Below are 13,449 nucleotides of genomic sequence, written 5' to 3' on the forward strand. Positions count from 1 at the left end.
TATTTTAAATAAACAGATACTTTGAGAGCTGTGGATAGAGCAACGCCATCAGCCTCTAATGCAGGGGTAGGCAAAGTGTGGCTCTCCAGATGTTGCTGAACTACAATTCCCATCACCCGCACCCACAACTTATTACAACTGGGGATGACAGGAGCTGTGGTTTGGCAACATCTGAAGAGCCACACATTGCCTTAAAGGTAAAGTGTGCCGTCGAGTTGGTGTTGACTCCTGGCGACCACAGAGCCCTGTGGTTGTCTTTGGTAGAATACAGGAGGGATTTACCATTGTCTCTTCCCGCACAGTATGAGATGATGCCTTTCAGCATCTTCCTCTATCGCTGCTGCCCGATATAGGTGTTTCCCATAGTCTGGGAAACTATATCAGTGGGGATTCAAATCGGCCACCTCTGGCTTGCTAATCAAGTCATTTCTCTGTTGCACCATTAGGTGGCCTACACATTGCCTACCTCTGCTATAACTCTAATGGGAGGGCTGTGGGCTGGTTCTCATGATTGGAAGCCGGGTGGAGAAGCGTCTAGCTGAGATTCAGGAGATGTATGCTCTCCCGATAATGGATCATGCGAGTGGTGGACAAGCCAGGTGGAGGACTGAGAAGTGATTGTGTGCAGGAAGCAATCCCAGTCAGTCGGTGCGAGCAGCCAAAACTGCAATCTGGGGTTTGATCTAAGGTGGAGGAGTTTGGCTGCCTGCACCAATGGACTAGGATTGCTCCCCACACATGATCCCTTCCCGGTCCTTCCGGATTCGCTCGGAATTGAGCTATCATGCAACAATCCCCTGCAAAATGTATGAAGTGTGCCACAAGTTGCTCCCCTTGTTGCGCAAGAGCAAACATGCAGCCTCCAGACTCAGCGCCGGTAGCTCACACGACAGTCTTGTGCTAATGCAATGTAGGGATGGGCCCGAATCATTTCAGTGCCTCGTTACAGAGGTACTGAAATGATTTGAGCCGCCACAGCCAAATCGTCTCTGTGGTGGCGGGGAGCAGTAGCTTAAAAAGGAAGCACACAGGTCTTACCTGCTCCTCCCCTTCCCCGCCCCCCCCCCCACAGCGCTGTTGGTTCTAAAAAGCCCTGCCACGTGGCTGTGGTGCTGCTCCCAGCAGCCTGCGCACAGCATCGGCACACACATGGCTGTTGTGCATGCGCGCCGGCCATGTGCATGCCGACGCCGCTAACAGGCTGCTGGGACCAGTACCGCAGCTCTGCAGCTTGGCCTTTTAGAATTCTTCATGCCCATCTCTGGTGCAGTGTCCTTACACCAGTGCACCTTTAGGATGTTGGCCAGCGTGGTGTAGTGGTTAGAGTGCTGGACTTGGACCGGGGAGGCCCGAGTTCAAATCCCCATTCAGCCATGAGACTTGCTGGGTGACTCTGGGCCAGTCACTTCTCTCTCAGCCTAGCCTACTTCACAGGGTTGTTGTGAGGAGAAACCTAAGTATGTAGTACACCGCTCTGGGCTCCTTGGAGGAAGAGCGGGATATGAAATGTTAAAAAATTATTATTATTTGTTATCGTTGGGTTTGTCTTGTATGGGCTGTTCTTTTGAGCCCTGGAACAATAAATAGGTGAACATGAGTTGAGGGAAGAGGTTGGCTTCTGCTGAGATAAAGGATGATGGCAAACCATTGCAAGCCACAGAGCATGGCTTCTGTGTGGCGGAGAGCAGAACCCCCGGAACAAAGGCAAGACAAGGGAGACCTCTTGCTGCTGTGGATTGCGGGTGTCTTTGGGAAGGCAACCCATCTATCCGATCAATTCTCCATCTAAAAGACAAATCATAACCTACCTCACAGGGAGATTTTGTTTAGTGCTTGCTTGAGATGGAAGGCTTGTAAAGCAATGTGTACAGTTCAAAATTGCTGCTACAGCAGCTGCCCGTTAGCGGGGACAGAAGCAATTGCTATGCTATTGCTATAGAAACCTTTACTAGATTAGATGTCATAACTCTGTTTGATTCACACTGATATGCTCTGGGTTCCCACTGTGATATGAAGACCATTTTTTAAATATGCATAGAGAATATAAATTCTCCTGCTTTACAGCTTACCTAATGCCTTAAATGGTCTTTGATACAGAATTTAATTAAAGTAGTTGCAGGAAGCAATCGAAAGGAGTCTCGTTTTTTGTTGTTGTCGGGCCATAATCTGCAAGTTTAACACTTTTGTGGTAAAGTTTTATGATGTGTTTGATTTAGAGGATATATCACAGAGTTTATCTGTCTTTAGGGGAAGGGGGCAGGGATGTCTGGAGTATACAAAATGACTCCGATTAGGTGAATGGAATCTTTCCTGCTGGGTCTGAATAATATTGAGCTTGACTAGCAGAAGATGAGTGTAAAGATTCAGTCTTAGTACTTAGATAACTTGTTTCCCCCCTGCAAAGTTCTTACTTGGTTGCTGCACATGATCCAACCATCTTCTGTCTTAGGAACATGGAGAATTCTAGATATGGAGAAAATTTTCTAGATTATGTTGTGATCCCACTAGAGCAGGTGTGGATATAAGTTAATGAGGTTGTTCGCACGACAAGCCTTCTGTGGGTAGGAGAGGGCTAACACAGAGGTTTGTCTGGAGCCATGAGGACCTCTCCTAACCAGCACCTGCAAAACTGGGTAGCCTAGCCTTTGTAACGTAAAGGTAAAGTGTGCCATGGAGTCGGTGTTGACTCCTGGTGACCACAGAGCTCTATGGTTTTCTTGGTAGAATACAGGAGGGGTTTACCATTGCTTCCTCCCACAGAGTAAGAGATGATGCCTTTCAGCACCTTCCTGTATTGCTGCTGCCCGTTATAGGTGTTTCCCATTGTCTGGGAAACATACCAGTGGGGATCCGAACCAGCAACCTCTGGCTTGCTAGTCAAGTCATTTCCCCACAGAGCCATTAGGTGGTACCCTTAAACTGAGGTAGGACAGAAACCCCTGTTGTCCTCAGGGTTGAAATAAACTGTTTTTTTTAAAAATGGATTTTCTTAGTTTAAAGCGGATTTTTTAAATTTAAACTTAATTTTTAAAAATTCATAAAGAACCTAGGTCAAAGATACCATCATGAATATTAATCATTAACTCCTAATCATATTTTTTGGACATGTTAGCAACAGTATATGGGGATGAGAGATAACAGCCCTCATCACTCTTATTCTGTAGGTGGTGCAGAATAGGCTGGATATGAATACATGGGATGGGAGGGGAGGGGAATAGAAAGTGAAACCAAAAGTGAACAGAACATGTTCATGCACTCCTGAGGAAACAGTGCAACCATGAAATGCAAGGTCTGGATGCCTGAAAGAAACAGCATTATGAGAAGTATTTACCTTTTAAAAATGGAACCTACTGTACGTCTATCTCTAAATGTGTATTAAGGTTATATTAGACCACAAGAATGTACTTTTATAGAAAGTGATGATTAAATAGAATCTTCCTGAGTATCAATTTAAAATGTGATTTAAATCATTAAAATTGAGTCCTTCTGTGAAGTGATTTAAATCAAATCCACCCTACCTCAGCTTCTGATCGTGTGGGTGATCACTTCGGCTTCTGCAACTCCCAGGAGATGGCAGCTATGTTAACACATGAGTTTAATGAATAGTGGGACCTGGGAGAGGTGCACTGTTGCATTGCTGAGGGCTGCCTCTCCGCTACCTGTATGGTGCATTGTGGGATACTGGAAGGCTCCCAGCGCCCAAATGCAGTCCCTGCTGTGGTGTCCGTGTGGGTGCACAAGCGGCACAGCCCAACAGAGGCTCCAATCATGTGGGAGGAAGTAGGTAGGTTCCTGCCTCCCCTCCAGTCCACACCCATTTGATTGTGTGAAAGGACACAATGTGTGTGAGAGATCTAAGGTAGCAGACTGCTGAGTGCTCCTTGGCCCTGATTCTGTCAGGACTTCAGGTGAAGATATAATGGGCTGGTTCAGATATCACACGGCCACCTAACAGCGCAGTGGGAAATGACTTGACTAGCAAGCCAGAGGTGGGCAATTCGAATCCCCGCTTGTATATTTCCCAGACTATGGACTAATCCAGACTATGAGAAACACTTATATCGGGCAGCAGCAATATAGGAAGATGCTGAAAAGCATCATCTCAGACTGCGCGGGATGAGACAATGGTAAATCCCTCCTGTATTCTACCAAAGGCAACCACAGGGCTCTGTGGGCGCCAGGAGTCAACACCGACTCGACGGCGCACTTTAGCTTTTCAGATGTCACACAGAATTTCATTTAAAACTAGGTACATCTCTGAGCCTTGGGCACACACAATTCCATCCCACATGAACATCCACTTCCGCTCTAGGTTAAAGTAAGCCAAGAACAGTCATGGTGTCCAAACCCACTGATCTCGGTTTATTCTAGCCTGCTTCCAATAAGCTGAGATCTGTAACTTATTCCAAACCTTGGGTACATATCTCAGCTTATTTGAAGTAAGTCAGCTAGAACAAACCGAGATCTGTGGGTCCACATGTCACGACTGATCTCGGTTTATTTAACCTAGAGCTGAAGTAGACAATCTCGTGGGGATGGGAAGGGGGGGATTATGTGCTCATGTCAGCTAGAATAAACCGAGATATGTGGGTTCAGATGTCACAACTGATCTCGGTTTATTTAACCTAGAGCCGAAGTAGACAATCGCGTGGGGATGGGAAGGGGGGGATTATGTGCTCATGTCAGCTAGAATAAACCGAGATATGTGGGTTCAGATGTCACAACTGATCTCGGTTTATTTAACCTAGAGCCGAAGTAGACAATCGCGTGGGGATGGGAAGGGGGGGATTATGTGTTCCTGCAACTTAGAGAAGCCGCACAAAGCCTGACTTTAACAAAGGTTCTTTGTGACATCTGAATCGCCCTCCTGGCTTATTTAAAGAGCACTCATAACCTGCAGTGTAAAACTGTTCTGAACATAGGAAGCTGAGCACCACTGAGTCAGACCACTGGTTTATCTTGCTCAGTATCGTCTCTCCTAGAGACTGGGCATTGAACCTGATACCCTCTGTGTATGACACATGTGTTCTTCCACTCATTCCCTAGTGTGTATGTGTGTGAGTCTTTGATGTCATGGATGCTAGCTCACCCAGGCTGTCCCCAGTTCACACTGAACAATGCTACTAATTTGTAGAGCTATATTTTGGAGCTCACCATGGGAGAGAAAAAGGTATATTTGTAGTAAACAAGATGAGAGTGTGTCAAATTCCACCTTATTGCGCTGAAGCCAATGTGCCTATATTCATTCTTGAATATCCCAGAGGGGAGCATGTTGCCAGTAAATGCTGAATACCTTGAAATTACACTTCCTTGACAAATGGCTGTTCAGCTAATCTTACATTTCCTGTATTCTTGACTTTTGATAATAAGACCAAAAGAGTTTGCATTGAGCTTTTGCCCTGAAAAGCCCCCAGCGTGAAACTGTGATCGCTGATTCAGCCACCTCCAAAAGGGAGAGTTAAGAGCAACCTGTGGTTTTAATATTATTTTCGAGAGCAACAGTTACCAAGTATTATATGAATGATTAATACAAATAATAACGGGAAAGATCGCAAAGGCCTGCTTCCCTTAACCTGCATCTTCACACTGCCACCGTAGATATGTGAGCACAGATATGGATGGGAAGGTTCTGAGCAAGAATAATATAACCTATGGAACCTTCTATTTATGTTGTATGATCACAGAAAATATTAAATTTAGTGTAGATTTTTTTTTAACTTAATTTGCTGGGGAGAAATGTGTTTTTCTTAGAAGGCAAATTATTATTTTTCTCATTCCCCCCGCCCCACCTGCCCTCGCTTGTCATGATCTGGCTTTGACTTTTGTACAATATGATCCATTCTGACTTACAGCAGGACTCAGGTTGAGGGGTGGGAATGTAGCTCAGTGGTTGAGCATCTGCCCTGAATGCAGAAGGTCCCAGGTTCAATCCCTAGCATCTCCAGGTAGGGCTGGGAGAAACTCCTGCCTGGAATGTTAGACATCCTCTGCTAGTCATTATAGACCAGGCATAACTTGACCAGGCACAAACTTTGTTGTGCAAGGTTGCTGCACAACTTTGGCCCTCCAGCTGATGTTGTACTACAACTTCCATCATCCCCAGCCACAGTGGCCAATAGTCTGGAATGATGGAAATTGTAGCCAACATCTGAAGGAGGCCCGAAATTGTCTCAGTCTGTAGTACAGTCTTCTGTAGATGAGCTAGATGGGTCAGTGGTCTGACTTGGTATAAGGCAGCTTTCTGGCTTCCTATGTTTGGAACTCTCCCCAAAAGGGTCTCAAGAGCCCTTTGCCTGTGTCTGGAGATGCATTATAGGGAGGGAGTTCTGCCAAAGCCTCTAGTTAACGGAGCAAAGAGGCACCTTTAAAAAAGTGATGATTCTCTTTATTTTAGCAGAGGGAGAGCAACTGGTCCTATCCATCCCCAGCAAAGCATCCCTCCAGTGGCTGTTGCTGGTGTCTGTCTTCTGTTTCTGTTTTTGATTGTGAGCCCTTTGGGGACATGCAGCCTATTTGTTTATTTATATCTCTGTAAACCGCTTCGGGAACTTTTGTTGGAACGCAGTATATAAATATTCGTCGTATTCGCAATTTTGTGAATTCGTAGTTGCAATTCGTAGTTGCAGAACTGTGGGCAAGGGGCATATAGAGCCCTTTGCCTATATTTTGGATGGCATGAGGGGAAAGCAAATGGAAGTGCATCATACAGGGGGATGGTGAGCTATGCGAGATTCCAGAGAAAAAGTCCTCCGGGACGCACTTCAATCTCCTGGCCACCAGTTGCTAGTTTAATTGCATCTGGGAATAATGGAAGTTATATTCAACAACATCTGGGAATCCCTGTTACAGAGAACACTGGTTGCTACCATGTGAGCCAAAGTATTGCTTGAAGTAGCTCTTAAATTAGTGGCTTTCCAGACAGTTCCTCTGACTTTTCTGGAAAAGTTGATACTCCTTAGCGGAATGAAAGATTTTTCTGCTGGAAGCCTGAGCTATTCTCTCCTGGGGGCACAGTCTGATGAGAGATGCAGGTGCTGCTTCTCTGAAATATCCCATTCCGGTAACCTGATCTGTGTGTGGAAAGGTGGAAGAATGTAACTTCCAGTGTAATAGCAGCGCATATAATGAATGTTGATATTGCCATTGCTGCAGTTTGTATCCTGAATTTGTTAATCTCATCTTTGGAGACTAATTTGGGCAGGAAACTAAAGCTTAAATGCCCTCCAATGGTGCATTCTGGTGAATGCAGTCAAATGCATGCAAGTAGGGCAAACTAGGGTGTGGTTTGTTTCGTTTGTTTTCTTGTTTGTTTATTACATTTTTATACCACCCAAAACGTGAGTTCTCTAGGCAGTTTACAAGACAATAAAAACCAATAAAAAGATTAACATATAGGCAGGAGACTGTGGTGGTGGAATTCTGGATTGTATCACATGACCCTAGATGCTCCCTCAATTCCCCCCCCCCCATTAATACTAAAATGTCAGGGAGAAAGAGTTGGATGATGATGATGATTTAAGATTTGTATACCACTTTTCAACCAAAAAAATGTTTTCAAAGCAGTTTCCATAGCAAAGGGAATGACTATGATGTACCAAAGGGGCTCACAGTCCAAAACACGGGTAGCCAACCTCTGTCACTCCAGCTGTTACTCTGGCTGAGGATGACGGGAGTTGTGTGTCAAGAGCTGGAGTGCCAAAGGTTGCCTACCCCTGGTCTAAAAGGAGACACGTGAAAGACACCAGCAGCGGCCATTGGAGTGATGCGGTGCTGTGGGGTGAACAGGGGAACAAAATAGAAGAGAGCTGTTGTTTTAAATCGTGCCTCTTTGCCCAGTTAGGAGGAGTACCTAGAACCCTTCCCTGTTGTGCAAGAGTTCTCCTTGTAGGCACCATTCTCCCCACCACCCAATAAGAAGATTCCAAGATGTGACTTCGGCCACCTGAAGGGGTGCCATTCATTCTATCATTTCGTTTCCACTTCACTGCACAGACATGTCTCAGAGAGTAGTAGAGTGATTTCGAGTTTCCTCCGCTGACTCCTTGAGATGACTTTCCAAATCCATGACTTGCTCTTGGACTCAGTCGTCCTCTGTCATATATGAGGGATAAGAAAACGGATTTAACTTTTTAGAGTGTATGTGATAAAGATGGCTGAGATCATTCTAAATGGGCTGGGACCAGGTTGCTACAGATGTTGCTGCCTCCCGTATGAATGTGACTGCTTCTGAAGCCCTCTTTGTTGTCCTGTCACTGAGGTACCACTGAGAGCTGGTCTTGTGGTAGCAAGCATGACTTGTCCCCTTAGCTATGCAGGGTCTGCCCTGGTTGCATATGAAAGGGAGACTAGAAGTGTGAGTACTGCAAGATATTCCCCACAGGGGATGGAGCCGCTCTGGGAAGAGCAGAAGGTTCCAAGTTCCCTCCCTGGCAGAATCTCCAAGATAGGGCTGAGAGAAATTCCTGCCTGCAGCCTTGGAGAAGCCGCTGCCAGTTTGTGAAAACAATACTGAGCTAGATAGACCAAGGGTCTGACTCAGTATATGGCAGCTTCCTATGTTCCTATGACAGAGGTTCAGGTGGTGGGAATGAGAGACAGGAAGGCTATTCACACGAGCAGCCTTACCTGGGCTGCTCATGTGAAGCGCTGGGATCGAGGCCAATCCTGTCACTGCCCTGCCAGGTAGCCCAAGGTTTTACCTCAGACTATTACCTAGGTAGAAGTACATGAGCCTGCCCTTCGACCCAGGTACCTGGTTGTGTGTGTGCGCAGGCTGCAGGCAGCCCATGCACACACACAGCCTGGGCGACAAGAGTGCCTGGCTGAGGGGGAATCCCTCAAATGCACCACCACGCTCCTGGCGCGGTGCATTGAGAGATACCGGAGGACTTCCTCCTCCAGCTCTCTGCTCTGCTTGTGTGCCGTGTGAGTAGCAGAGCCATAAAAGTTAATTTGACCATGTGTGAGGAGGCAGGTAGGAGCCTGTCTCCCCACCAGCCCTCCTCCCGCGCCATAGTTTTTGGTCGTGTGAAGGACCTTCTTTACTGTGGCACCCAAACGCTGGAATGACCTCCACAGAGAGATGTATTTGGCCCTAAACAAACCCACTTTTAAGCAGGAACGTAAGGCCTGGGTCTCCACATGGCAGAGAATGGGGCAATACCTGTAGAATAGATGGAACCACTTCAGACTGTGGGTGATGGCTGCCATTTTTTCCTATGCCATTTCCTATGCTAGCATGTAAGTGAGGGTGATTCCAACCCAGGCTGCTCCCTGCTGTGATGTTCCTCTACTTGTGAGATTTTTCCATAGGGTGCATCCAGAAATGTGTTCCTCCCTCACCAACCTGTAGTCGATTCTACTATCTCAGTTACTTATGAAGGAAAATAAGGTGATAATGAGGGGGCATAATCCTAAAACAATTTTGTTTTAAAGGGCTTTTTTAAGTTGGGCCTTTGAGGATTGGTTGTTCCACCCCTTCTGTCTGTGCTGTTCTGTGATGTGTGTTTTCATTGTGTTTTATATTAATTCGTTGTTTTATTGGGATTTCTGGAAGCCACCTTGCCATAGTTCTAAAGCATAAAGTATGTTTTCTTTGCCTTTCAGATGATTCATGCATGCATGCTTACAGATGTCATCTTTAAAAAGGTATTCCCTCCTACATGAAGGGGGAATATCTCTTTTAAAAGGGTATTCAGTATCTGCAGCATTTAATTTGTATTTATAAGTATTTTACATTATTTAATAATATCTGCTGTTAATTGACTGGGATATCCTTTGAGTGAGAAGTTTTCAAATGTGGGTCTGCATATCTTGTTGGACTACAACTCCCATTGTCCCCAGCACAGTGGCTGAGGCCAGTGTGGCTGGGAATGATAGGAGTTGTAGTCCAACGTCTAGGGATCCAAGTTTGGAAATCCCTGTTTTAAAAAGGTTTTCAATTGATTAAACATTTGCTTAATAATTACTACAATAAAAAAACAAATTCCATGATTACTTGAAGCTCTAATAAATTGAGAATATAGGTTGTGCTCGTTCTTTTTAGTGCCTTGAAATGCAACAGAATTTCCAAGGCTTACATTTTAAATAGCTGTTTACTTTTTGTTGTAGGCCCGCAAGATTAAATGGGTCCAGTAACTGGAATGACTCCAGACAAGAAAGCTGAAACTCCAGGAACAGAGAAAGCCGCAGGGCTAAGGCATATCCAAAGAATGGGAAGTTTGCCAGAAGCGGTCGATGCTGCTCGGCCGAAAGCCACAGCTGTAGATAGCGAATTGGCTGATGACGAGCTCACAAACTTGAACTGGTTGCATGAAAGTACTAACCTTCTAACAAACTTCAGCCTCGGAAGCGAGGGTCTTCCAATGGTTAGTCCTCTGTATGACATTGAGGGTGACAGCATGCCACCCTATCCTTCATCCTGCTACTCAAATCCAGAGAAGAAATCTGCAACTTCCAAGCCCCCATATTCCTTTAGCCTCCTCATATATATGGCCATTGAACATTCTCCTAATAAAAGCTTGCCTGTGAAAGAAATATACAGCTGGATCTTGGAACGCTTCCCGTATTTTGCTACGGCTCCCACTGGTTGGAAGAACTCTGTCCGGCATAATCTTTCCCTTAACAAGTGTTTCCGAAAAGTGGAGAGAAGCCATGGCAAGGTGAGAGTGGTCTAAACAACAACAACGATACTGTAACAAGTTTTGGTTTATTATTCTAAGATAGGGGTTCCCAACCTTGAGTCCCCAGATGATGTTGGACTATAGCTCCCATCATCTCCCATGGAGAGAAGAACTGGTCTTGTGGTAGTAAGCATGACTTGTCTCCTTAGCTAAGCAGGGTCTGCCCTGGTTGCATATGAATGGGAGACTAGAAGTGTGAGCACTGTAAGATATTCCCCACAGGGGATGGAGCCGCTCTGGGAAGAGCAGAAGGTTCTAAGTTCCCTCCCTGGCTTCTCCAAGATAGGGTTGAGAGAGATTCTTGCCTGCAACCTTGGAGAAGCCCTGCCAGTCTGTGAAGACAATACTGAGCTAGATAGACCAATGGTCTGACTCAGTATATGGCAGCTTCCTATAGCCATAATGGCCTGGGACTTGTAGTCCAACATCATCTGAGGACTCAAGGTTGAGAACTCCTGTTCTAAGAAATGATAATGGCTGACGTCTTGACTGATGGATTATCTCTTAATAGATGCTTCCAGCTTTCCCAGTTCTGCAAAAGAAATTAGCACTGCTTTAGTGTTTCCTGGAAATGAAACCAAACCAATCAGTATTAGTTTTGCATTCACTTTTCATCTGATACAGAATAAGAATTTTAGCTCTGGTTTTGATTTAACATGCATAGCCAATCTTGTGAATGCATAACATGATTTTTGGTGTAGACTGTTGAGTGTATTTTGATTGTATCCCCCTTCCTCCCATCTACACAGGACTGCGTGTACACGTGAAACTCTTTTTCACACACACTTCCTACAGCTCATCACTTTAAAAAGTTAATCATAACTTTGAACCTGCCCAGTTTTTCCGATTATTGTATGGATATTTGTTTCTTTACTTTTTTTATGCTGCCCAGTCTAAAATACTAGCCCTGGGTGGTCTATGACAAATCCATTCATTATCTTGGGGCTCTACAACTCCCAGGTGCCTGCTTGCCATGATGCCTGGAAATGTGGCACCAGAGCCATGTGTTGGGCCAATGCAACCAGGAGACTGAGCAACCTCACTTTCCTGGTTGGAGAGGAGAACTGCTCTTGTGGTAGCAAGCATGACGTGTCCCCCTAGCTAAGCAGGGTCTACCCTGGTTGCATTTGAATAGGAGACCACATGTGAGCCCTGTAAGATATTCCCCTCAGGGGATGAAGCCGCTCTGGGAAGAGCAGAAGGTTTCAAGTTCCTTTCCCGACATCCCCAAGATAGGGCTGAGAGAGATTCATGCCTGCAACCTTGGAGAAGCCGCTGCCAGTCTGTGAAGACAATACTGAGCTAGATAGATCAATGGTCTGACCAGGGGTGTAATGAGGCTGGAGTGGGCCCAGAGACAAAATTTTAAAATGGACCCCTCGCTGATACATACACACTCACTTCACATGTGACTTGCCTCTGGGGGGCCCCTCGAGGTGTGGGGGCTCCCAGGCAGCCGCCTCCCCTTGCCTAATGGTAGTTACGCCCCTGGGTCTGACACGTTATATGGCAGCTTCCTGTGTTCCTAACCAAAGCAGGAGCAGCTTGCTCCCTTTTCCTCCTGGTCACATCATTGCCTGCCTGAGCCAGAGGGACTAACAAGGCTCCACCCTGCTTGCTCACTCCTCCTCCTCCTCCTGGTCACATCTGTCCACTGCCTGCCTGAGCTGGGCAGGCATGCCCAGGAAGAGGAGTGAATGAGCAGGGCGGGGGTAAGCCAAGGCAGAGAGCACACACACACACACACACACACACACACACACACACACACACACACTCACTCCTGTGGAGCAGAAGGCATTGCTGGGAGTGAGTGGTGAGTCTCTTCACCCATGAAACAGAGGGCAGTCTGGCCCCTAAATTTTGGGGCTGGCTCCTAGAACCAAAATAATTTTCTCAAGGCCTGCATGATCTTGCATTGAGTAACATTAATGAGTATTTTTAGAAATGGAAAAAAATCAGTGGGAAGAATATACCAGTGGAAAATCATCTGGTCTGGAAACTTTTCCATCCCATATAAGTGGTATAGGATGCTCTCAAGTTGACACACTGTGACTACACCAGGTACTGCTTGGCTACACATTGACTAGGCAAGTTGGAGGAGATCAGGACTGTCACTCAGAAAAGCCCGAGAGAAGCCAAAGCAGATGTGAAGTGTGTTGGTGCACATATTTCAGTTTCTCCATGCATCATCCATGGTTGATTCTGCAAAAGCTGAGTAGTGGAAGAAAGTTTCTTGCCCTTCAGAATGAGGAACGTCTGTGTTGCTGCTTGCAGGGGGAAACAAAAACCTGGTGAGTATCCATTCAACAAGAAAAATCCTGCTGTTAGGGTTGATTCCCTATGGAGGCATTTTGCCCACAGGTATTCAAAAGCCGAATCGATGGAGGAAGAACTGAAGATGTGCCTTGCCTCGGGTGCCATTTGATCTAGAGCTGATCTTGCCAAGCACAAATGATGGGTGGGTGAGGACCTGTGCTGTGAACAATTCATTTTCCAAGGCACCCCTTGCTCTTGCCTGCTGTACCACACATGATAAGGGTGCCATCCTATATTTTGTTCTCTAAACGCAGTGGGGGAAATGACCTAACTAGCAAGCCAGAGGTTGCTGGTTCGAATCCCTGCTGATACGTTTCCCAGACCATGGGAAACACCTATATCAGGCAGCAGCAATATAGGAAGATGCTGAAAGGCATCATCTCTTACTCCGTGGGAGGAGGCAATGGTAAACCCCTCCTAGATTCTACCAAAGAAAGCCACAGGGCTC

At 46.0% G+C, this 13,449-nt stretch overlaps 1 protein-coding gene and 1 non-coding gene across 12 annotated transcripts in view; both read left to right on the forward strand.

Moving 5' to 3' along the window:
* FOXN2 (forkhead box N2) overlaps window positions 1–13,449 on the forward strand; it is a 114,913-nt gene that overhangs the window by 23,314 nt on the left and 78,150 nt on the right. For 10 of the 11 annotated variants that reach the window (XR_008305816.1, XR_008305827.1, XM_053244188.1 and 7 more), the window contains one exon: window positions 10,111–10,661. Coding sequence is in view for 9 of the 11 variants with exons in the window: in XM_053244188.1 (XP_053100163.1) it covers window positions 10,125–10,661 (537 nt within the window). In the remaining 2 variants the exon portion in view is untranslated. Of the gene's footprint in view, window positions 1–9,606; window positions 9,649–10,110; window positions 10,662–13,449 lie in introns of all 11 variants that reach the window. The other variant, XM_053244178.1, reaches the window with a different exon arrangement.
* TRNAS-UGA (transfer RNA serine (anticodon UGA)) lies at window positions 5,873–5,944 on the forward strand. Its single transcript has one exon. It is a non-coding gene; the product is annotated as a tRNA-Ser (tRNA).

This window comes from Hemicordylus capensis, chromosome 1, assembly GCF_027244095.1.
Source record: "Hemicordylus capensis ecotype Gifberg chromosome 1, rHemCap1.1.pri, whole genome shotgun sequence".
Classification (NCBI taxonomy): domain Eukaryota; kingdom Metazoa; phylum Chordata; class Lepidosauria; order Squamata; family Cordylidae; genus Hemicordylus; species Hemicordylus capensis.